Source organism: Malaclemys terrapin, chromosome 22 (genome assembly GCF_027887155.1).
Source record: "Malaclemys terrapin pileata isolate rMalTer1 chromosome 22, rMalTer1.hap1, whole genome shotgun sequence".
Classification (NCBI taxonomy): domain Eukaryota; kingdom Metazoa; phylum Chordata; order Testudines; family Emydidae; genus Malaclemys; species Malaclemys terrapin.
This window is the reverse complement of record NC_071526.1, coordinates 17,410,423-17,432,379: the sequence shown is the minus strand read 5'-3', so window position 1 is coordinate 17,432,379 and position 21,957 is coordinate 17,410,423. Positions and strand designations below refer to the sequence as shown.

At 65.7% G+C, this 21,957-nt stretch overlaps 1 protein-coding gene across 4 annotated transcripts in view; it reads right to left on the bottom strand.

Moving 5' to 3' along the window:
- Positions 1-3,413: 3,413 nt before the first annotated feature.
- MAP7D1 (MAP7 domain containing 1) overlaps positions 3,414-21,957 on the bottom strand; it is a 37,331-nt gene continuing 18,787 nt past the window's right edge. The window contains exons 2-18 of one of the 4 annotated variants that reach the window (XM_054011930.1): positions 20,405-21,265; positions 19,882-19,950; positions 18,310-18,473; positions 17,707-17,821; positions 14,381-14,491; positions 11,369-11,491; positions 10,384-10,529; positions 9,713-9,846; positions 9,219-9,481; positions 8,707-8,890; positions 8,225-8,405; positions 6,643-6,747; positions 6,074-6,127; positions 5,596-5,659; positions 5,037-5,154; positions 4,471-4,667; positions 3,414-4,112 (exon numbers count right to left, since the gene is read on the bottom strand). In XM_054011930.1, the coding sequence (XP_053867905.1) occupies positions 4,102-4,112; positions 4,471-4,667; positions 5,037-5,154; positions 5,596-5,659; positions 6,074-6,127; positions 6,643-6,747; positions 8,225-8,405; positions 8,707-8,890; positions 9,219-9,481; positions 9,713-9,846; positions 10,384-10,529; positions 11,369-11,491; positions 14,381-14,491; positions 17,707-17,821; positions 18,310-18,473; positions 19,882-19,950; positions 20,405-21,265 (2,900 nt within the window). In that variant the 3' untranslated portion in view covers positions 3,414-4,101. Of the gene's footprint in view, positions 4,113-4,470; positions 4,668-5,036; positions 5,155-5,595; positions 5,660-6,073; positions 6,128-6,642; positions 6,748-8,224; positions 8,406-8,706; positions 8,891-9,218; positions 9,482-9,712; positions 9,850-10,383; positions 10,530-11,368; positions 11,492-14,380; positions 14,492-17,706; positions 17,822-18,309; positions 18,474-19,881; positions 19,951-20,404; positions 21,266-21,957 lie in introns of all 4 variants that reach the window. The other 3 variants (XM_054011927.1, XM_054011928.1, XM_054011931.1) reach the window with 3 other exon arrangements.

Here is a 21,957-nt window from a genome sequence, read left to right as displayed (position 1 = left end):
CTGGGCCTGTGCAGCACCTGGCACAATGGGGCCCCGAACACAGTTGCGGCCTCTAGGTGCTGTTGTAATACAATTAATAGTGAGTCATTTGCAGTCCCATTAAAAAGCATCGCTTCTGGGTGTAGGGCAGCCTGTGTGGCTGGGCTGGATGCAGCGCAAAGGTCTAATAAAATTCATGTTTTTGCCCCATGGCTGCAGCAGTGTTAACAGGCCACTTCACCTTGGATGGTCCCTTCGAACATGTGTGAACTCCTCCTGTGAGTAATCCGGGCCACCCTGTACTGAGCTGTGATGCTCCAAGTTCCTTTCCCAGGCCTGTAAGCTCAGAGCTTGTCTCTCTCACCAACAGAAGCTGGTCCAATAAAAGACATTACCTCCCCCACTTTGTGTCTAATAAACTCCACATCATTGGCCCGTGGGTCCTTCCCCCCCGTTGCTGCTTGCTGGGCTGGGGGGGCATTCAGCTCTCTCTGCACTCTCCCGGCCTCTTCCTGGGAGCAGTAGCACTGGGAGAGGGACAGCACTGCTCCTTACTCCACCTCCAGGGTCCCCCACCCCCTGTCCGACCGCACTCCCTCCCTCCGTGCGCCGTTGTAAGGAATGATGGGCGATTTGATCTGGACAGATGCCACAGCAGAGCAAAAACCATTGAGATGGGAGGCCCAGCTGAGAGCAATGCTGATACAGGTGCTGGAACAGCCAGAACAATCTCTGCTGTGATGGTTAAAATCAGACACCCAAAGGAAGTCTGCAATGCCGGAGGGGCTGAAGACTTACTGCAGACCCCTGAGCCCCCTATCAGTGCTCCAGAGCGGAGCTGCACCAGGGAGCCCAGCAAAGCAGTGTTCTCGGGGTACATCAGACAAGAGCTATGGGGAGCGGAGTGTCCCCAGCATTGCTGCTGGAGTCAGACCTTGTCACTCAGCTGGTCACCACCTGGCCTAGCTAGACGTGGGAGGAGCGTCCTGCACCCCTGGGATAGGGGTGGGCATGCTCATGAGAGTGGGTTGCGTGACCCACAGCTCCATCGAGTCCACCAGCAGAGAGCACCCCGCTGGGCCCGGACAGGAACTCCCTCCCCTCAGGGCACCATTGAGGTATATGACCCACCACCTTCCTATCTGGTCTGGAGCCCTGGCCCTTTAAGAAACAACAACCTAGTGCTGATAGGAGCCGACACAGAATGTCAGATTTCAGCTGCTGGAGCTGGGAACGGATCCCGGCTTCCGCTGGTTCTGAACCCCCTCCTAAGACCCCAGGGCTGGCTTCGAACGCAGCCCTGGCACAACCTGGCATTGCTTTTGAGCAGGAAACTGGGAACCAGGAGAGCTGGGCTCTGTGTTGACTTTGCCATGCTGTGTGACCTTGGATCCGCTCTGTGCCTCAGTTTCCCCATCCGTATAAGGGGGGCACGGCCCTCTGAGCACTGTGAAAGGAAGAGTCTCGCTCTTCGGTTATTAGTAGCAGCTCTACCGCTTTAGTGTTGGGCTGCAGCCGGACCTGCCCTGGCTCCACTCCTGGCACCGGCAGAGCCAGCACCATCAATGCCACGTTCCTGCTGCCTTCCAGCCTGATGATGCCCAGAGGCCCCTTTCCCACCTTGCCAGGCTCTGTGGGTGGGCAGGGGAAGAAGCCAGCGAGAGCCATGCACCAGGGCCAGCCACGCTGACCTCGGTATGCTGAAGGGGGCTGAAAATAGACCCCCCGAGTGTCATCCACATATTAGAAGGGAAGAACAGCTGAGCAGCCAGCTGGGGGGCGGGGGGGAGTCCTGGGGGCGGGGTTAGGAAAGAGATTTAACGCTTTGAGGAATCTGTTCCTCCAAGGGAGCAGCAGGATCCTGGGTCCCCAGGGCTGGAGCCAGACCATCTGTCTTCGCAGGCCGGGGCGGAAAGTACCCAGCAGCCCACCACAGAAACCTTCCCCGGCAGCGCACCCCTCCGCTCCTGTGATGGGGGACGAGCAGGCTCCCCAGCCCAGGAGTCAACTAACGACTGCTCCTCGGCATCTCAGCAATTAACACAACCCTCCCAAATCCTTTTCTCTGCTTGCGTGTTCCAGGCCTGGAGGCTAGCGACACAGGGCAGAGGCCAAAGGGGAGACCTTACCACAAATGGCTAAGAAAGGATCTGCCTTGCCCTACTGTTATTAACTCATACTTGCACTGTGGTAGCTCCTGGCCACTGGGCACTGCCTGGCTACACCTCAAAGAGACAGTCCTTGCCCTTACACTGTCAGCACTGGAGCAGGCAGCATAAGCATCTGGCTAGCCCACAGCTGTCTGCTCTGCCAGTCCCAATCCTCCAAACCACACCAAGCCAGGAGCGAGATCATGGTGTCTACAATACATACCCAACCACCGGGCTCGCTGTGCTAGGACCAGCTTGCCCGATAATCAGAGACCTTCCATGTAACAAACAGACCTTGCTGGTAAGGGGAAGTTCTGGACAGCAGAGGGTTCCTAAGCCCGGCTGGGCTGTGCACCCAGACACACTACGCTGGGGGTGGGCCCATAGCTCCAGGGTATTTGTAATAAACTCTCAGTCATAAGGAACTAACAAACTCCAACCTCTCCCCACATGGGCTGCAGGGGTGGGTGGCAGGCGGTTGCTCGTGGCATGGGTTGTTCTTTATGGAACATGATTTCTTGTTCTTTATGTTCATGACTTGTTCTTTATGGAAGGTTTGGGATTTGTGAAAAATTCAATATCAAAAAAACATTTGCCTCCCTTCTCCTCTTTGATTTCAATCCTATGTTTACATTTTAAAGGGAAATTTAAAAATTGAATCTGGGTTTAGAGGCTTTCCGGTGGATGGAAAATTTTAGGAACATTTTTCAATAAATGTTACGATTTAAAAAAAAATTCACAAAAACAAAAAGTTTGGGGAGTTGCGACTTCAGCAAACGGAATCGGCTGCACAATTCCTACCCGGGCTGGAAAATGAGCTCCCGGTGGCTGGAGCTCCAGGGTCCTGCGCTGGGCTCCGAGCAGCTGCCCCAGGGCTGGGACTCAGTACCCTGTAGCTAACTACCTTTTGGAGAGAGGCCAGGGCCTGCTGGGATCTCACGCCCCATCAGCAGAGAAGGAAGAGCACAAAGGTTGCTGCCATCTCCTGGACTGCAGCGGTAAAGCGGCAGGAAAGCTCAGATCCTGCAGCAGCATCTCTCACAGCTAGATTCAAGGGCAAGGGGTGCCAGGCTGAGCCTTGGTTCCCTGCACTGGGCCCAGCGCAGCAGGGAGAGGCCATGTGCATTTGGCTCCAGCTTCGGGTCGAGGCGCTGGCGTCACCGGCTGGCGATGGTAAGAGAAGCCTGAGGCCTCCCTTCTGCCCAAGCTGCCAGCTCCCGGCCCAGAGCAGGAGGCAGAGACCGACCGGCAGGCTCCGAGCACACACAGACGCGGAGGCGGGGCGGCTCTTCCATTTTATTGTTCAGATGCATAACACTGTCACATTGGCACCAAGCGAGGCGGGCGCGGCCCCGGCGGCCCCCTCCCACACACAGCACCGACACCCACGCCCGCAGCGGCCCAGAGCGTAGCACGTCGCACGGGGGAGTCGTCAGAGTGGCACCGAGCGGCTGGCTGGGCCAGGCTACGGGAGGTTAAAGGAGATCGAACCCTAGACCCAGGGCCAGCCTCCTGCACCCTCCAAGCTTGCGGGATGGGCCCGGCCTCCTGCACAGAGAGAGCTGGGCCTGGCGCTCGTCCGTGATGTCACACGGAGCTTTATTTACATTATTCACATACACTGTCCCCAGCAAGTTAAATAACGACATTATTACACCACACGTCGGGGGCGGTGCGGCGGGAACCGCTAGGAGGGGCGGGGGTGTCAGTCTGATAAGGTGCATGTTAAAAACGAACAAAAAGAGAAACCAAGAGTCCCTGGGGCTGGCGGGGGGGGGCACGTCCCGGCCCCCTGCCCTGCCCGGTTCATCCTCTTCCTGGGGCGGTAGGTGGGAGTGACGTGGTTTTTCGTCTGGTAACAGCTATAGTTCTGTGAGAAAGTCCGGAACTGGCACTTCGCCTCGCCCCGCACCGAGGCAGCCACGGCGCGGGCCACCAGGGGGCGCTCTGCCCAGGGAGACACACCTGCCCCTCACAGCACTTCTGCAGGCAGAGGGCGAGAGAAAGCAGGAGGCGGATTAGGGACACTGCCTGCCAGCCCGGCCCGGGGCTCTGCGCGGAGCACAGGCAGGGGGAGACCCGGCAGGACGGCCCGGGACACAAGGGGCCACGGTGGCGAGAGGAGGGGACGGCACCTGTGCAGCCCAGGTTTGCTACAGGCTGATGCTGTCGCTCTGCCAGGATCTGCTCCAGGGTCAAGCCAAGCCCCTTCCCCCGAGCTCTGCTTGGGCCCCCCCCAATTCCCCCTGCTGGGGCTCTATCCCACCCCCACTGAGCCCCATGCCAGGTAGCCATGTCGGGCGGATGAGCTCCGGCAAGGACGGGCAGGGGAAGCCCCTACCTGTGACCTGGGGGGGCTTGACGACGGCCGTCTTGAGGAAGGGCTCCTTGTCCCCGAAGGGGATGATGGGGTCGGTGCTGCCACTGTGCTGCGAGAGCTCCAGCACGCCCTGGCCCACCTCCTTGCCGGGGAAGCCATTCTCGTGCTTGCCGGGCTGCACGCCGTTCACCAGGGGCGCCATGTCCTTGCTGGGGGGGCTGCAGGAACACATGGGGGGAAGAGGGGTTCACAGATCCCAGCCCCAAGCCCCCTCGCTCCAACCTTCACAGGCTGCAGAGCTGCAGCTCCCCCTGGCCCCAGGGCTGGGCGCTCCCAGCCGCCCCCTGCGTGGTCCCAGCTCCCCCTGGCCCCAGGTGCTCCCAGCCGCCCCCTGCGTGGTCCCAGCTCCCCCTGGCCCCAGGTGCTCCCAGCCGCCCCCTGCGTGGTCCCAGCTCCCCCTGGCCCCAGGTGCTCCCAGCCGCCCCCTGCGTGGTCCCAGCTCCCCCTGGCCCCAGGTGCTCCCAGCTGCCCCCTGTGTGGTCCCAGCTCCCCCTGGCCTGCCCGGTGCCTCCCCCCAGGGCAGATACCTTTGCTGCAGCCCCTCAGGGCCAGGGCCCGTCCGCAAACCCTGACTCTCTGTGCTGGGCGTCTCTGACTCAGGGAGCTCCTCTTCCTTCGCCAGCAGCCCTGCTCGCTTCCCACAGCCTGGGGACCGGAGCAGAGATGGGTCAGCTCCCCTGGACCGGACCCCAGGAGGGATGGGATGCTCGGGACCAGCAGGGTAGGGCTGTGGGACCAATGGGAGGTGGGTGTCCCACACAGGCCTGGCCAGGAGATCTGGTGGGTGTCACTTGTGGGTCTGGGCTGCGTGTCTCCCAGGGCCAGTGGGGTGGGGTGGGCCATGGGAGGGCCCTGCGTGACTGGCCTCGTGTGTATGGGTGTGGGGAGTGGAGGAGTGGCGTAGTGGGGTGTGCTGCCCAGGCCTGGAAGGGGGGAGGTGGGGGTGTGCCGCCTGGAGGGATGGGGTTAGGGACGGAGGGATGTGCGGCCTGGGGGGGGAGGGACGGAGCAGAGGGGTGGGGGTGGGCTGGGGTAGGGGCTCTCCCATGCAAGCCTGGTGGGGGAGCAGCTTTGCCCTGCGTTTACCTGGGCTGGCGTCAGTCTCCTGTTTGGCTTCTTTCCCATTCACCATTTTCTTCTCGTCCTTCTTCTGCAGAGGGGAGAGGAGCCGCTGAGCTGTGTCCCAAGGGCCGGGGGGGCAGGGACAGGCCTGGGCTGGCAGCCCTACAGCCCTGTCGCCGGGACCCCATGCTGAGGGGGAGGGGGCATCACCAGGGGAGAGACCCCAACTCCCCAGGCCCATCCCAAGGGCTGCTGGGATGTGGGGCAGCCTGCTAGCCCCCCCCAGCCCTGGCACTGCCCGCTCACCACCTCCCGTGCCCACCCGAGGCAGCCCTAGGCCAGCAGGGTTGGGCACAGCTCAGGCATGCGGCATCCCAGGGTCTCACCAAAGAAGCAGGAGGGGCTGGGCTCAGAATCCCCCCCCAAGCCCAAGCTCACACTGGACGGGCAGCCCCGCGCGCAGCAGGGCACTCGCTGGCACACTGCAGCCACAGGCACCCACCTTGGCATCGGCCGCGTCCGACTTGCGCGTCCTCTTCATGATCTCTTCCAGCCGCTGAGGAGGGAGAAGGTGGGTCAGTCCCAGAGCCCTCGCCTGGCACCCCACACTCTGCCCAGCTGGGCTCGAGGCGGCACGGCTCTGCAGGACGATGGGTCCAACCCTGCTTGGCTGACCCAATGTGGGCTTCAGGGGCAGCTGCCCACACTGCACCAGACACCCGTGGGGAAAGCGCTGGCAGCTGCCCCCCTCCCGCCTGGTCTCCGGGGCACAGGGGCTCTGACCCGGCAGCTCACCAGGCGCTTCCTCAGAGTGCAGCGCCCGCGCATCGCTCTCTGCTCCCCGTCCCCAGGGCTCTGCCTTGCCCTACTGCCCCTGCACCACTGCCCCCCTTTCCCTCCTCAACTCTGTCTGGACTGTGTCAGCCTCCTGGGCTCTGCCCCCGCACCCCGACACTGCCCTGCCCCACCCCCCACTCTCCCCACCCTACCCCCACCTTCCTCTGCTCTCCGACCCCACCGTGCCCCACTCCTCCTGCAATGCACCCCGCCCCGCCCCGCCTCCCCGCTCACCTTCTTCCTCTCCAGCCGCTCCTGCTCCTCCCTCTGGAAATGCTTCTCCCGTTCCAGCCGCTGCCTCTCGGCCTCCTCGCGGGCCCGCGCCTCTGCCTCCTCCCTCTGCAGGACAGGGGGGAGCCAGCCCCCAAGGTCAGTACGCAGTCAAGGGCACTGCCCTGCCGGAGGGGGCGTTTCCCACCGCTGGGCCTCGCCAACCATCACCCCGGGGAGAGTGTCTAGTGGAAGTCCCACCCCCACCCTGTGTGCATGGCACAGGCCCAGCAGGCTGCTGGGTATAACACAACCAGGAGCCAGGCCCAGGCTGGGGTGCGGGTTGCGAGTGAGGGGCACCGGCAGCGCTGGGGGGGAGGGGTGCAGACTGGAACAGCGGGGGGCCAGAGCTGGAGGCTGTTCCCATGCTGAAACTCAGCAAAGGCTGGGCTGTGGGCCTTGTCCAGGCAGCTCAGGAACACCCCAGCTCCCCACAGAGCCTGCCCTGGCACAGCCCCCCGCAGGGGAAGGGCCAGACGTCGCCAGCTGCCTGCCAGCTGCGGCGTGGGAATTCCGGGCCACTGGTGCTTCTCTCCACCACTAGGGGGCAGGGCAGGTACGTGGCTCCCTCCCGCATTGGGGGTCTGTGCCCAGGACCTGGACCTTGTCACCCCCGCCCCTGCCCACCCCATGCCACCACGGAACCACCCTGTGCCCATCCCCTCCCAGAGCCCCCCATCCTGCTCCACGTCCCATGTGCCCACCCGCCACCCCGCCCTGTGCCCATCCCCTCCCGGAGCCCCCCATCTTGCTCCACTCCCCATGTGCCCACCCCCCGCCCCACCCCGTGCCCATCCCTTCCCGGAGCCCCCCATCCTGCTCCACACCCCATGTGCCCACTCCCTGCCCCGCCCTGTGCCCATCCCCTCCCGGAGCCCCCCATCCTGCTCCATTCCCCATGTGCCCACCCCACACCCCGCCCTGTGCCCATCCCCTCCCGGAGCCCCCCATCCTGCTCCATTCCCCATGTGCCCACCCCACACCCTGCCCTGTGCCCATCCCCTCCCGGAGCCCCCCATCCTGCTCCATTCCCCATGTGCCCACCCCACACCCCGCCCTGTGCCCATCCCCTCCCGGAGCCCCCCATCCTGCTCCATTCCCCATGTGCCCACCCCACACCCCGCCCTGTGCCCATCCCCTCCCGGAGCCCCCCATCCTGCTCCATTCCCCATGTGCCCACCCCACACCCCGCCCTGTGCCCATCCCCTCCCGGAGCCCCCCATCCTGCTCCATTCCCCATGTGCCCACCCCACACCCCGCCCTGTGCCCATCCCCTCCCGGAGCCCCCCATCCCGCTCCACTCCCCATGTGCCCACCCCACACCCCGCCCTGTGCCCATCCCCTCCCGGAGCCCCCCATCCTGCTCCATTCCCCATGTGCCCACCCCACACCCCGCCCTGTGCCCATCCCCTCCCGGAGCCCCCCATCCTGCTCCATTCCCCATGTGCCCACCCCACACCCCGCCCTGTGCCCATCCCCTCCCGGAGCCCCCCATCCCGCTCCACTCCCCATGTGCCCACCCCCCGCCCCACCCTGCCACCTGCACCTGCTTCTGCAGCCGCTCCGTCTCCTCCTGCTCGGCTCGGGCCCGCTCCTCGGCCTGGCGCTCCTCCTGGCGGCGCCGCTCCTCCTGCTGCCGCCTCTGCTCCTCCTCCAGCCGGCGGAGCTCGGCCTCCCGCTGCGCCTGCTCCTGGGCTTCCCGGTGGGCCTGCTCCTCCCTCTGGCGCCTACGGCACACGGCACCTCAGTCCCCGTGCCCGATGCCTGGCCCACCCTGCCCCCAGACCTCCGCGAGCTGCCAGGCCTGTGACACCGCGGAGGGTTCCCAGGGGAGCCAGGTGGGGCACAGGGCACTGCTGCTCCAGGGTCTGCCCCTGTGGACAGCCAGCGCCCCCAAGTGCCAAGCTCCAGTGGCCCCTCTTGGGCTCACTGGCAGTGGGGTGAGCGCTACCTCCCCATCCCTGGGCACGGCGGGGGATCCCGGCAGGCAGAAAGGAGCCCCCCACCCTGAGAGGCCGGGCCACTGACCTCTCCCGCTCCTCCTGCTCCCGGCGCTCCTGCTCCTCACGCTCACGCTGCTCGCGGGCTTGCCGGCGTTTCTCTGTCAAGAGCCGGGCTGCCTCTTCTCGGTCTGTGGTGCCCGCCATGGGTTTGCCCGAAGGCGTGGCAGGAGCTGGCGTGGGGCTGGGGCTGCCAGAGGGGGCAGCAACACCTGCCGAATGCACACAGTGTCACAAACACATTCATCACACCCATTTCCTCTCCAGGGACAGAACCCAGGAGTCCTGGCTCTCACTCCTCCCCGTGATCTACACCACTCTCACTCCCTCCCTCCCCGGGTCCAGCGACAGAATCCAAGAGTCCTGGCTCCCAGCCCTCTGCTCCAACCCACTAGACCCCCTGCCCCGAAGGCCTGGCATGGCCATTCCGAAGCAGGAAGAACCACGCCCACACCCGAGCGCTGTGAGCAGATGCCCACTGGCTCGGAGCCGGCGGGGGTTCTGGGGGAAGTGGCTGGCTCATGGTGCATGTTCTCAGACCTGGGGGCTGCTCAGCGGGCCCAGGGGTCTTGGGAGTGTCGGGCGGGGCTGGGGAGGCTGTTCCCCTCTCCTCTTCCTCCTCCTTCTTCTCGCGTGCCTTCAGCTGGCTCTCGCGCTCCTCCTTGGCCCTGGGCCGGCCCTTGCGGGAGGAGTGGACGCTGCGGGGCAGTGGCGGCTTGTGGGGCGAGCCGAGGCCTGGGCTCGGGGAAGCCGGCCGGTGGTTGGGGGTGGCAGGTGATGAGGGCCGGTTCTTTGGCCTCGGGCTGGAAACGAAGAGGAACAAAGCATTAAGGGGGACTGCGGATGCCCCCACCCTGAGCCTACCCACCACAGTTCGCACCACCGCAGCTCGAAAGCAGTGGCCCAGAGCCCTGCAGAGCCCATCTGTCTGGGCCCAGGCAGGCTGTATCCCCGCATAGCAGGCAGGGCCCCATGGCTCTCGGCTAGTCGGCTGCGGGGTGGCTAACGGTGCCCAGGCTGAGGCAGGTCCTGACCTGCTGTCCGCGGAGGGCCGGGGGAGTCTGGGCTGGCTGCCGGGCTGGGGCTGGTGCTTCTTGAGGCCCCGCTCGCGAGACAGGGCGCTCCGCTCCTTGGCGTTCTCCCGCTCCTTGTCCTTCTTCTCCTTCTTCTTCTGTGCAGGGGAGGAGAGAAATCAGAGCCCAGGAGCAGGGGGATGATAACAAGGGGCTGGCGACCTGCCAGCTCAATGAGAGAGGGGGCCAAGGCTGGGGCCACACGAATCTCTCACAGTCCCCTGGCTGTCACCCCCCAGTACAGAGGGGAAACCGAGGCACAGAGACCTGCCCAGGGCCTGGGAGCAGCTCAGGACTGGGCTCTCTATGGGGCACAGCCTGGATGCCAGCCATGAGACCCCCCCAGGGGCAAGGCCTGCTCTGCAGGGGACACTCCAGTCCCTCGGGGGCTGGTGGGTGGCAGGCAGCAGAAGTGATGTGATCCGTTTCTGCTGGGTTTGCTGTCCGGCCAGCGCCCACCATGGGCTGGCTGCAGCGGGGCCCTGCCTGACGAACCACCCCGTCCCCCAGACACCAGGGGGCAGAGCCCGGGGCACAGGGGAGCCCGGCCCTGAGGAGCGCTTGGTTCCCACCCAGGGCTGCGCTTAGGGAGAGCTGTGTTCGGGGACAGGCCGGAGCAGGGCAGCACTCACGGGCGAGGACTCAACTCTCCGGCGCGGCGTCACCTCCGGGCTGCTGGCCACCACCCTGCGGCGCTCCCAGCAGCGGTGCTGCAGGCGGTGGTTGTTGCAGGGGCTGAGGGGGCTGGTGGAGGCGGAGCGGGGGCACACCGGCACTGCTGGGGGCAGAGAGCACACACCGTCAGGCTGGCCGCCCTGGCAGGGGCAGGGAGCATCAGCCAGTAGGCTGCAAGGCCGTCCCCCCAGAGCAGTGGGGGGACCCCAGCACGTGGGGGTCTCCAGAAGAACAGAGACCTGGTGACAGACCAGGCTGAGATCACTAGCCCCCTGCCACACAGCGTTAGCGCCCAGGGCACCCTGGTGCGGTGACTGGGGGCGGGAGCCGGACCCCTGGGAGATAATCCCCAGCTCCAAGAGCAGCCGTGCAAAGCCGAGGGGCACAAACCCAACAGAGCCGAGACCCTGCCAGGCTCAGCCCAGGGGCCAGCAAGCAACCGGCCCAGGCCCCGGCCCATGGTCTCCAGAGCGGATCTCAAGGGCCGGGTCACCAGAAAGGGGCTGTCGGGTGCAGACGTGCCCAGGGCAATGCAAGGCGGGGCGGGAGGGCGGCAGACACCAGGCCGGGCTGCAGGAGGGAGAAGAGGCAGGTTAACATAAGGCTTTTCTGCTGCACTGTACGTGACTGTCCCCTCAGCAGGGAACCAGGGCACAGGCACCCAGAGATCCAGCATCCTCCAGAGACACCCAGCAGCCCCCTCCCCGTCAGTGTGCCAGGTCCGGGTACTGCTTTCCAGTCTCGCCTGTCTGCTCCCCCATCCCACCCCCAAGCTGGGTGAACCGAGGCCGGACGGCCGCGTCTCTGACCTCAGCTTGTCACGGACCGAGTCACCAGGCCCCTCCTCGGACGGGGCCTCGCGCCGACCAGCCCCTGCCCAGCTCTGGCTTTGGCTCTTTCTGGCTCCACGCGCCCCCGGAGGCCCCCGAGGGCCCAGCTTACCCTGCTCCTTGCCAGTGCCGGCCAGCGTCACGGCGCTTCTGCTGCGGGCCAGGAAGGAGAGGGTGGGCGTCATGAGCCGGTCCACGATGCTGCTCTCCCAGGGGCTCAGCTGCAAGCTCCGGTCTGGAAAAGAACGAGTTTGGGGGAGAGGGACCTTAGCACCGCTCTGGGCCCAGCTGCGCCCCAGCCCTCAGGCCCTGGGTCCATGCTGGCACCAACTGGCTAAACACCCGCCCCTTCCCCACCGTCTCCATTCCCGGGTCTCCGCGCTGCCACCCCGTTCAGCGCCTCAGTGACACCCCAAGCCCACCGAGAGCTCCCCAAATTCGGCTGGGCTAGGTCAGGGCCCTGGTGCCCCCGGATGCCTGCCAGCGCCCACCAGTAGCAGTCCCACCTGCAAGGCTTTTGGAGCGGCTCAGCTGGGCCGGGCCGGGCCCTTCCCTAGGGCTGCTCTCCCCCAGGCCAGCCTGTGGGCCCTGCTTGAGCCACTCTCCCGATGGGCACCCCACAGGGCCCACGCGGCACAGGAAGGGAGGGGGAGCCCAGCGGGCCTGCAGTTCCTGATCCAACGGGGTGCAGGGGGAACGGCCGCCAGCTTGGGAGAGGAGCCTCCAGGCCCTGCCTGTCCACTGCAGAGCCGCCCTCTGGCGCAGCCCCGCCAGCCCGCTCTCAGCAGAGGGCCAAGGATTGAGCCAAGCATGGAGCCCCGTCTCCTGCTGCACTGGGTCCCACTCTGCTGCTGCCCAGGCTGCCGCTTGCCAGCACCTTCCCCAGCCTGGTGGGCGCCTCGGGGAAGCCAGTGAAATGGGGGGCAGATGGGCAGGGACAGACAGATGTACACAGTAAGAGGAGACCGGCTGGCAACAGCGCCGCAGGATGACAACGGGATAGGCACTGCCTATGCCAGCTCCCCAGAGGTGGGCAGGACATTCATCCCCAAGGCCTCTGCATGCCGTGGTGGCGCTGGCTCTGGGCCCAGACCCACGGCTTGCATCACCCCGGCCGTGGGGCAGTGGGCACTGGCTTTGGCGTCCCCATGAACCCTGGGCCCAGCTCCCAGCTCAGCCCCCAGACGGCGAACACCTGCTCAGCCACGCGGGCCGACGCTCCAAGTGTGACGGCTCCGCAGGGCTGGCACCGCAGCTCCAGGACCATGTGATGCCCTTGGCAGCCTCCCCCTGCCCATCCCCGTCCTGGGCCCTGCTGGGATCCATCTGTCCCTTCACTACAACCCCCACCCCCCAAACAGCCTCAGCCACAGGCCAGCGCCCCTCCTAGGAATCCCTCTCACAGGGCAGGAGCAAACACCCTCCAGGCCAGGGTGGGTGAATCGGGGACACGAGTGACAATGGGGGTCACCAGACAAGGACCCCCAACCCCGAGTTCTCTATAATAAATAAATGGAGATATTCCTATCTCCTAGAACTGGAAGGGACCTTGAAAGGTCATCGAGTCCAGCCCCCTGCCTTCACTAGCAGGACCAAGTACTGATTTTTGCCCCAGATCCCTAAGTGGCCCCCTCAAGGATTGAACTCACAACCCTGGGTTTAGCAGGCCAATGCTCAAACCACTGAGCTAGCCCTCCCCCCTGCTCCTTCCCCTGGCACCACGCCTGGCTAACACAGCCCCACAGCTCCTGGGGGTCAGGCCCTGGGCTCAGACCGTGACACTCCTGGAAACAGCAAGTCCTGAACTCGGGTCAGCTGCACCTCTGTCCCACTGAGCCCCGAGACCCATGTGCCCTGGGGCTGCAGCACCTGCCGCTTGGGCCCTGACCCACAGGCCTGGAGGGTGGCCCAGCCCCTGGCAGAGCTCTGCAGCTGACCCCCTGGCAGAGCCAGCTCCCCTCAGCCCCCGTGGGGCAGCTGAGCCAGGTCCACACAGCCCTGCCCCTGCCAGTCACCGCCCCCATCAGCTGCTCAGGTTATTTATACCTCAGCGGGATGGAGGGCTGCAAACTCCCATCACTAGGCAACCAGCAAACAGAACAGCGGCTCGGGGGTTATAAATAGCCTCTGGCTCGGTGAGCCGCGGTGCAGGACTGGGCACCGGGCTCCGGCTCCCCGGGCAAGCTCCTTGCAGAGCTAGGCGGCCCGTGCAGGCAGCCAACCTTGTTCCCGGCGAGCCGCCCGGCCTAGGAGCCCCTATGGACAGGCACGGCGCATACAGACTCCTGCTCCGCCCGCCAGGCCCCCATGGCCCATGCTGCAAGGGCAGAGGCGGAGCCGAACCAAGAACTAGCCCCTCCCCCTGAGCACTGCGGTGGGGACGGGCCGGCCCTAGGCCAGCAGGCCGGGGGGCGCCATCCCCCAGCAACCCCCCTGCCCGGCCCCATAGCCGATGGAGCCCAAGCAGCTGGCAGCCCACCCGTGACCCCATGCTCTGAGCACAGCAGCGCCATCCCTATCCCCTTCCCCCGGATCACACATGCATGTAACCCCATGCGCCCCATACGCCAGTCACACTAAAAGAGCATCACCAGCACCCTGACAGCTCACCCCCAGCCCGAGGGGCAGCAAGGACCCCAGTGCGTCTGGCACCAGTCCCTCTGGTGCTGAATTCACCGGCCCTGCGCAGCTTTTCCCCGGCTCCCTTGGGTGAGAGCTGCCGAGGGCCATTCGGGCACCGCCCCCCACCTCAGCTCCCACTGAACATGGGGGGGTTCCCCAGAGAACCGGCTGGTTCCCCACTGGAGACCTGGGTCCCAGAGCCCTCAGTCACCGGCAGAGTGGCATCTGCAGAGCCCCACGCTGGCAGGCCAGGTGAGGGCGCTTCACCCAGCAAGTGAGGAGATGCCTGCGGGCTCCTGGCTCTCCCTGCAAGAGAAAACAGCAAACGGCTTCTCCCCTCTCCACGGGCGGCACATTGCGAGGGCAGGGACTGGGGGGGATGGGCACTCCCTGGCACTCAAGGGGGCATCTCCCTAGTGCTGGGCTGGAACTGGGGTCAGCTCCCTCAGCTGCTTCTCCCCACTGGCCCCATGCACTGGTGGGAAAGGCAGAGGTCTCTTACTTCTACTGGGAGAGTTCCAGAGAGTGGCGGAGGATTTGGAGAGCCGCTTGTTGATTATAGAGTCCACGTGTTTGGGGAGGTTAACAGCGGACACTGAGCACCGGCTCGCACCTAAAGGAGGGAAAAGACACAAGGGCATTACGGTCACAGCGGCTGGAAGCCGGGGGAACCTCGCATGCAGGCATGCAGCATCGTGTGCCCCTCGAGTGGCAGGATGGAGCTCCCATCGGCGGGATGTGGGCACTGGGGCGGCGGCCGGGGCTCCGGGAGGAGGTCTGCCCCCAGCACAGGACTGCAGGGTGGAGGGGCAGCATCAGAGCAGCCCAGCCCAGCGCAGACAGAGCCCTGGGCCCAGGGAGCGGCACACAGGAGTCACAGGGACAGCTGCTGGGATCCACTGAGAGCTGGCACCGCTGGAACATCCATCGGGGGTGCTGGACCCTCTGCCCAGGGGAAGCACCCGTTGGAGGGAGCGATGAACAGCACCAGGGCCCCGTGGCACTCTGGCTTCCCGGGGCAGGAGGCTCGGCTTGGCCCGGCCCGTCAGTGGTTCTGCTCATCAGGCAGGGATCTCCTCTTTGGGACGACGCACCTGGGCCCCGTACAGCTGGGCCTCATGAGAAGCCAGGTCTGTGTCTGGCCCTGGAGGCTGCTGGGAGCAGGGGCGGTGCTGGGGGGCGCTCAGAAGTTGCTGGCTAAGGACCCCAGCTTGGGCTCAAAGGGCAGTTCGCCTCTCCTGAATCCCAGCCCACTGGGGCAGCGTCTCCAGTGCACAGAGGGAGAGCAGCGGAGTTTGGTTGGAGAGGAGGCTGGGGGGCTGCGAGTGGGGGGGGGCCGCAGGGACTAGACAGGCTCCCCCCAGACATACACACTGAACCCAGCCCCCCGACTCCGCCAGCGCCCCTCGATCCTGTCCTGCTCCAGTCCCGGCCCTCTCACAGCTGTGCATCACTGCTCTGGCGCGGTGGGAGTTTGCATCCGAGCGCCAGGGGCTGGGGGCTAACCCCCGTCTCAGACATGGGCCAGGGCAGGCTCAGCCCACCCGAGGGGCTGCCCCAGGGTGGAACTGCCCCCTCCCTTCTGGCTCACTGCAGCTTGCCCTGGTTGGGGTGCAGTCCTCCCTGGGCGGTCGGTGCAGGGGAGGGGGAGCAGCTCGGCCACTGCCAGGAGTCCCAGCCAGGGACCGGTCATGGGAGGGCTGGGAGCAGAGTCCCTGGGAAGGTTTCGTCCCACAGTGCTCCTGGCAGCCCCACACCTTGGAGGTGGGAGCTGGGGTGTTCTCTGCTCTGAGCCAGCACTGCTGAGTGGCACAGGCTGGCAACCAGAGCGGAGCCCTGAAGCAGGGACATGGCACTCCGGCCGGGGCTCCAGGGCTGTCACACATCTCCTGCCGGTGGGGCAGGTCTGGGCGCCCTTGGCCCAGACGCCAGGCAAGCCCGAGGAATCAGACCTCCTGCGCATCCCGACGCCCCACAGAGACCCCTGCAGCAGGGCGGGGTGTCAGACAGGGCCGGGGGGCGGGGATCTGCTGGTCAGTTCATTGCACAGGAAAGAGCCATTTACAAAACAAATGAAGAGCAAAAAAGGGGTTTCCCCCCAAACTGCCCAGGGGTGGAATCTGCAAAAGCAGCTGCTGATGGGCGGAGCTGGCCCAAGATGTCCAAGGAGCTGCCCCATTGCGAGCTGCCCAGCCTCTGGGAGAAGCAGATCTGGGGCACCCCATGCTGGGCTTCCCGGAACCAGAGGGGGCAAGTCAGAGCAACAGGCGCCCCCAGCCAGTTCAAGCACCTGTCAGAATTTGGGGCAGGGCCGGAGCTGGGCCCAACTCTCCCAGGTCAGGACCCTGCCTGTGAACTCAGCTCCATCGACGGCTCCCAGCAGAAACAAACCAAACTCAGCCATTCCCTCCAAGTTCCCCCACAAACGGCACTTGGACTCAGCCAGTGCGCACCCCCACATCTCTGCCTCTCCAGCACCTCGGCCTGCGCCCCTTACAGCCAGCCTCTAGCTGCTCTGGCTGCAAAGAGAACCCCAGAAACGTGGCCTGCGTGTAAATGAGGCAGAGACATTTACTTGAGTCTGCAGAGAGCCTGCACCCACAGCTCGGCAAGGAGAACCGCCCCATTCGCTCAGCGGCCCAGCCACGATCACGTCAATGCCAGCACTGTTCACTATTTCACGCCGCACGTGTGAAGAGCAGAGAGGGCTGTGGGGGTGCGTCCCTGATCTGCACAGCTCACGGGGAGCAACGCTGCATTTTGGTGTCACAGGTGGGTGGCTTGGGGAGCTGCCGCCACAGGTTTCTTTCTCCTCAGTCAAAGCGGAGCTGAGCCCAGCAGAGCCCCACCGACCCGGAGAGGTGACCTCACAGGGCGGAGCTTGTTTGTGGGCAGAGCGTCCCCCATTCGGGCCCTGCTCAAACCCGTCCGTTGGGGGAGGCGGCGCGAACCCTGGGCAGTGCCAGTCCCAGTTGAGTGCCCAGGAACGGGTGAAGCCGCAGTAAAGGGGTCAAATGACTCGGAGGCTCGTCCCACCTGGCCGCGAGGGGCTCCCCAGAAGGCGGAGCGAACGCGATGGATGGCGCTCTGTGCAGTGCCGAGCCGGCTGCAGCCCCAGCTCAGCACACGCAGACCGGACGTCAACTGGACTGCGCCACGTCTCCACCCGGGGACGGGGTAACGGCAGCACGGGCCCCCAGAACATTGTGCCATGTCCACACATGCTCACTCGTGCCACATTCCCAGAGAGATGGAGGACGACACGGCAGCGACACAGCTCCGTATTCACAACAACCAGCCGACGTGACTCCCGTTCCTGCAGGCTGCCCAGGAACGGCCAGGCAAGGGCACGGCTTTGGAGACGGGGAGCGAGCAGGCGGCAACACCCCTGCTGGCGGACAGGACACCAGCCACTGAACTCCGCTGGGCAATGCGGACACGGAGTGCCCACACACAGGGCGAGGGCACCGAGAGCAACACCCCGGTGCAGAGAGAGGGGCCCCGACGGGCTCAGGGTACCATGCTGGTGCTGCTGCGCAGAGGGCAGCTGCTCAGGGCCAAGGAGGTTCTGATGGATCCCCCCAGCCCTGCCCCTACCTGGACACTGCAAACCTGCCAGCCCCTCCCTCGGCCATTCCCAGCAGCAGCGTGGAGGCAGGCTGTGGTGGGTGAACCCTGCAGAGCATGGCCCGCTGCCGAGAGCCTGGGGCCCCACCTGGGCAGGGGAGATTTCCGAGGATTCCACATCCCCCCCTTCATTTTCTCACGCCAACGGAGAGCCCAGGCAGCTTGTGCCCAGCCATGCGTGCGCCTGAGCCCCCGACTCACCATCCTTGTGCCGGGGGGAGCTCTGGTGCAGCGCGCCAGCCCACGACCACCTCTGCTGCCGGATCTCGGCCCAGGTCTTCTTGGCTGACCTCTGGATGGCGGCTTCGTAGCGCTCCTGCGACGAGGAGAGGAGGTGGTGAGGGGCGGGACCAGGCAGAGGGAGCAGGCGCAGAACAGCCTGCAGCTGCATCCCAGCATCGGGGCCCAGCCTGAGGGGTCAGGGTTAGGGACTGGGGTGAGGGACTGGCTCTGAAACGAGTACCTGGGGAGGAGAAGGAGCCGTGACGTGGGCTCCAGAGCGAGCCAGGACAAGCACCTGTCGCCGGCCGCACCCAGCACTGCCAGGGCATGTGGAGGGAGCTGCAGGAGGGGGAGCTGGGGGGCGATTGCATGCTGGGGGGTGCAGGGGCACAGGGGAGGTGGGGGATGGGACATGCAGTGGGGGGTACAGGTGCCCAGGGCAGGCGGGGGCTGGGGTGACTCTTCTAAGGGCTGGAGAGTTTGGGGTGGTTTTTCCATCCCGTTTTGTGCCCGGAGATCTCACACCCAGGGGCATTTATGCCAACCAGAGGCTGTCCCTGCCCTGCCCATCCCCGCGCCCACCTTGTTCTTTTCCAGCTTCTGCCTCTGGCGCTCCTCCAGGATGGCCCGACGCTTCTCTGCCTTCAGCCTCTGCTCCTCCAGCCGCTTCCTGCGATCCTCCAGCTGCCTCTCCCGCAGGACCTTGGCCTTCTCCTCCTTCTCCAGCCACAGCGCTCGCTTGGTGGCTGCCGAGAGAGAGCTCGTCTGTGAGGGGATGGAGCCCGCAGCGCCCAGCCCCCAGCGAGCTGCACCACAGGGGCAGGTTGGGCTGGGTTCCTGCCCAGGGCCACAGCTAGTGCGGCTGGGCTCATTCTGCAGTGCCCCACCCCGGCCCTTCCACTTAACAGTCATGACAATGCAGGGACTCTAGAAACAGCCCCCTCCCCTTCCCCCGCCGCGTTCGTTTGAAACCTGGTCCGAACAAACGAAGCCGCTGACAGGACCCGGCGCCTGGCCCAGCACCTCGGCCTCTGCCAGACCATGCAGCCAGGGCCCCCGGAGCCAGCTGCCCTGGGAAGACTCGGAGCCCCTGGGGCCAAAGACCTGTGTTTCTATAAAGCACATGGTGCCGGGCAGTGCCCATACACTGCACCACAGCCCTTTCCATCCTGGGCCTCTCTGCTCCCGGGGCCAGGCAGTGCCAAGCGCGATGGGGACCCCATCTAAGCTGGCCCCTTTCACTGCCCAAGGCAGATACAGCCAAGCTCCCATGCCCAGGAGGCAGCCCCCAGCACAGCACTGCTGGCCATAGGGATGATGGGCTTTTCCCCCTCTCTGGACACTGGCCAGACAGCAGCGGGTGGAGCAGTGGCCACTCTGGCCCGGCAGAGCACGGGGCACTGCCCGAGGATGGGTGGGAAGCCCTGGGACAGCACCTCTGACTGTCTGCTCACTTAGATCCCCCCAGGGAGTGCTGGAGCAGAGGCTCTGGAGAGGCCCAGAGTTGGGCACAGTGGGGCTGTGGAGCTGCTGGGGTGAGGTGGCCAGAGGTGCTGGGCTCTGCCGAGCTCCCTGCAGGCAGAAGCCCAAGGCAGGGGTCGGAGCCACAGGTGTTGGAGGAGGATTTGGGGCAGAGGCATCCGCAGCAACGGCTGGGCCCAGAGGGGAGGAGCCTGGGGCCAGGACAAAGGGGAGTGGAGAAGCCGGCCTGAAAAGCACATTCAGGGAAACAATGGGGGAATGAGGGTGGAAATAGTTGGGAGACAAGGAGGCTGCTGTGTGGGGACGCGCAGGGGGCCCTGCAGCGCGACTGCCGGGAGCTGCGAAAGCACGAGGCCCCGGCTCGCTCAGGGCTCCTGGAGCAGTGGGGGCGCCGTGTTTCACCGGGATCCCAGCGCCCGGGGCTATCCTGCGACTCCCAATGAACCCGCAAAGCTCCTCTAACCGGGTTTGTCTTTATCCCACTTTCCCCTTTGAGAACCGAATCCAGGCCAAGTCCCTGGTGCCCACGGCGCCCTCTCCACGCTCCCGTGTGCCCATCGCCCACCGGAGCCCACCCAGAGCCCAGGGCACCTGCACACACAGCCCTGTCCCCCAGCTCCCTTCCGCAAGGGGCCTGGCCTGGGGCTCACGCCAGCCTCTCTGGCTCCTCACCCAGGTACTTGGCCCGCTCCTCCCTCCGCTCCTTCGCCTGCCTCTGCCTCGCTTCGGCTTTCTGGGCACCTGTGGGGGAAAGAAGAGAAAATCTACTCAGCACAGGGCTTGCAGCCCCACCCTGCCCCCAGCCCGCCGGCCAGGGGAGGCTCGGGACATCTGCTGGGCAGGGGGGAGGCACCGACGTGTGATCCATGAGGGTTGTGCCTGTGGCCTGGGCCAAGAGCCGCCCAGGGAACCGGACCGTGGCATGAGAGCACAGGCAGCTGCTCGGTGCCGTGATGGGCGCAGGCAGGGGCGCTCCGGGACCACACACCCGCCCCAGGCCCCAGCTGGCCTGTGCAGTCCCTGCAGAGCCTGGTCCAGCACTCACAGCCAGCTGCAGGGATCAACGCACCAGCTCCCGAGAGCTCCACTCGGGTCGTCCCAGCCCTGCTGTTCTGGGCCTGTCGTCCCCTCTGGCCAGGGGGCAGGACAGGAGGTACCCAAGGCCCCGTGTAGCACTGCCCAGGGACGCACGCACCTTGCTTGGGCCTGGGGCTGGTGGCCACTGCGGCAGGCGGTGGAGAAGCAGCGGTGGCAGGGGATGGCCCATTGCTCCTGCGGGGTAGCGCTTCTCCTGGGGGAGTGGCTGCAGCTGGGGAAAGCCGGGCATTTCCTGGAGGTCTCTTTGCAAATGTAGGGGTCCCTTCCACAGCAGCTGGAGCAACTACTGGGGCTGGCTGGTCTCGCCGGGGGGGCAGGGCTTCTCCTGGAGGTGGGGGGGCAGCGGCAGGGGCTGGCTGGTCTCCCCGGGGGGGCAGGGCTTCTCCTGGAGGTGTGGGGGCAGCGGCAGGGGCTGGCTGGTCTCGCCGGGGGGGCAGGGCTTCTCCTGGAGGTGTGGGGGCAGTGGCAGGGTCTGGCTGGTCTCGCCGGGGGGGCAGGGCTTCTCCTGGAGGTGGGGGGGCAGCGGCAGGGGCTGGCTGGTCTCGCCGGGGGGCCAGGGCTTCTCCTGGAGGTGTGGGGGCAGTGGCAGGGTCTGGCTGGTCTCCCCGGGGGGGCAGGGCTTCTCCTGGAGGTGGGGGGGCAGCGGCAGGGGCTGGCTGGTCTCGCCGGGGGGGCAGGGCTTCTCCTGGAGGTGTTGGGGCAGTGGCAGGGTCTGGCTGGTCTCGCCGGGGGGGCAGGGCTTCTCCCAGAGGAGTCACTGCAACAGGGGCAGGCGTGGCAGGGGGGGAAGGCTGGTCGCTCTGGGGGGGGATGCACTCTCCCATAGAGGTCGCTGCGGGAGGGGCAGGCCAGTCACTCCTGGGGGGCAGTGTTTCTCCTGTAGACGGGGAGGGGGCTGCAGCAGGAGCTGGCTGGTCACTCTTGGGGACGCTCTGCCCTGGAGGGGTTGCTGCTTTAGCTGAAACACAGAAGCAGAAGAGAACAAGGTCAGTCCTTCCCCAGAGCCCAGGCCAGCCCCACACATGGGCCCCAGGGCAGATCTCCAGCCACATGGGGGCAGGAATCGGGGGAGGTCGGCGTGCCAGAACCCCACTCTGCCACCCCACCCCAGCGCTCCTGACTGTGGCCTCACTCAGCAGCGACCCCTGCCGGCTGTGTTCTGGGGCTGGGGTGATCTATAGATAGGCAGGGCCACGAGGCCGCCAGCGCTGCCCGTCTGCCCTGGGCCGTAGCGGCAGAGGGGGAGCCAGTCGGCGCCGCCCTCCCCAATGGCCACCGACTATTTTAGCCTCGAAACAGGAACCAAGGACGGGATGTGAGAAGTGACACTGAATGCTGCTTGCTCCAGCCCCAGGGTCTGTGACTCAAAGCCTGGCCCCCCGCCACTCCGTCCAGTCCCTCAGCAGCCCCATCCACCTCTGCCAGGCATGCGGCAGCCCCTGGGGGCCCCCATGTGTCTCATACAAGGGCCCCCCACTGCTTGTTCTCTCAGGCCTGGGCAGACGGTTCAGCCCCACTGGAGGAGGCTGGGCTCGGGCGGCTTGGCCAGGCGGATTTCTGAACAAAACGGCCACATACCAGGCAGGGAGCTGGCTAGAGGGACAGAGTGGGGCGTCTATGGGGACCCAGTCAGCCCAGCCCCCTGGGAGT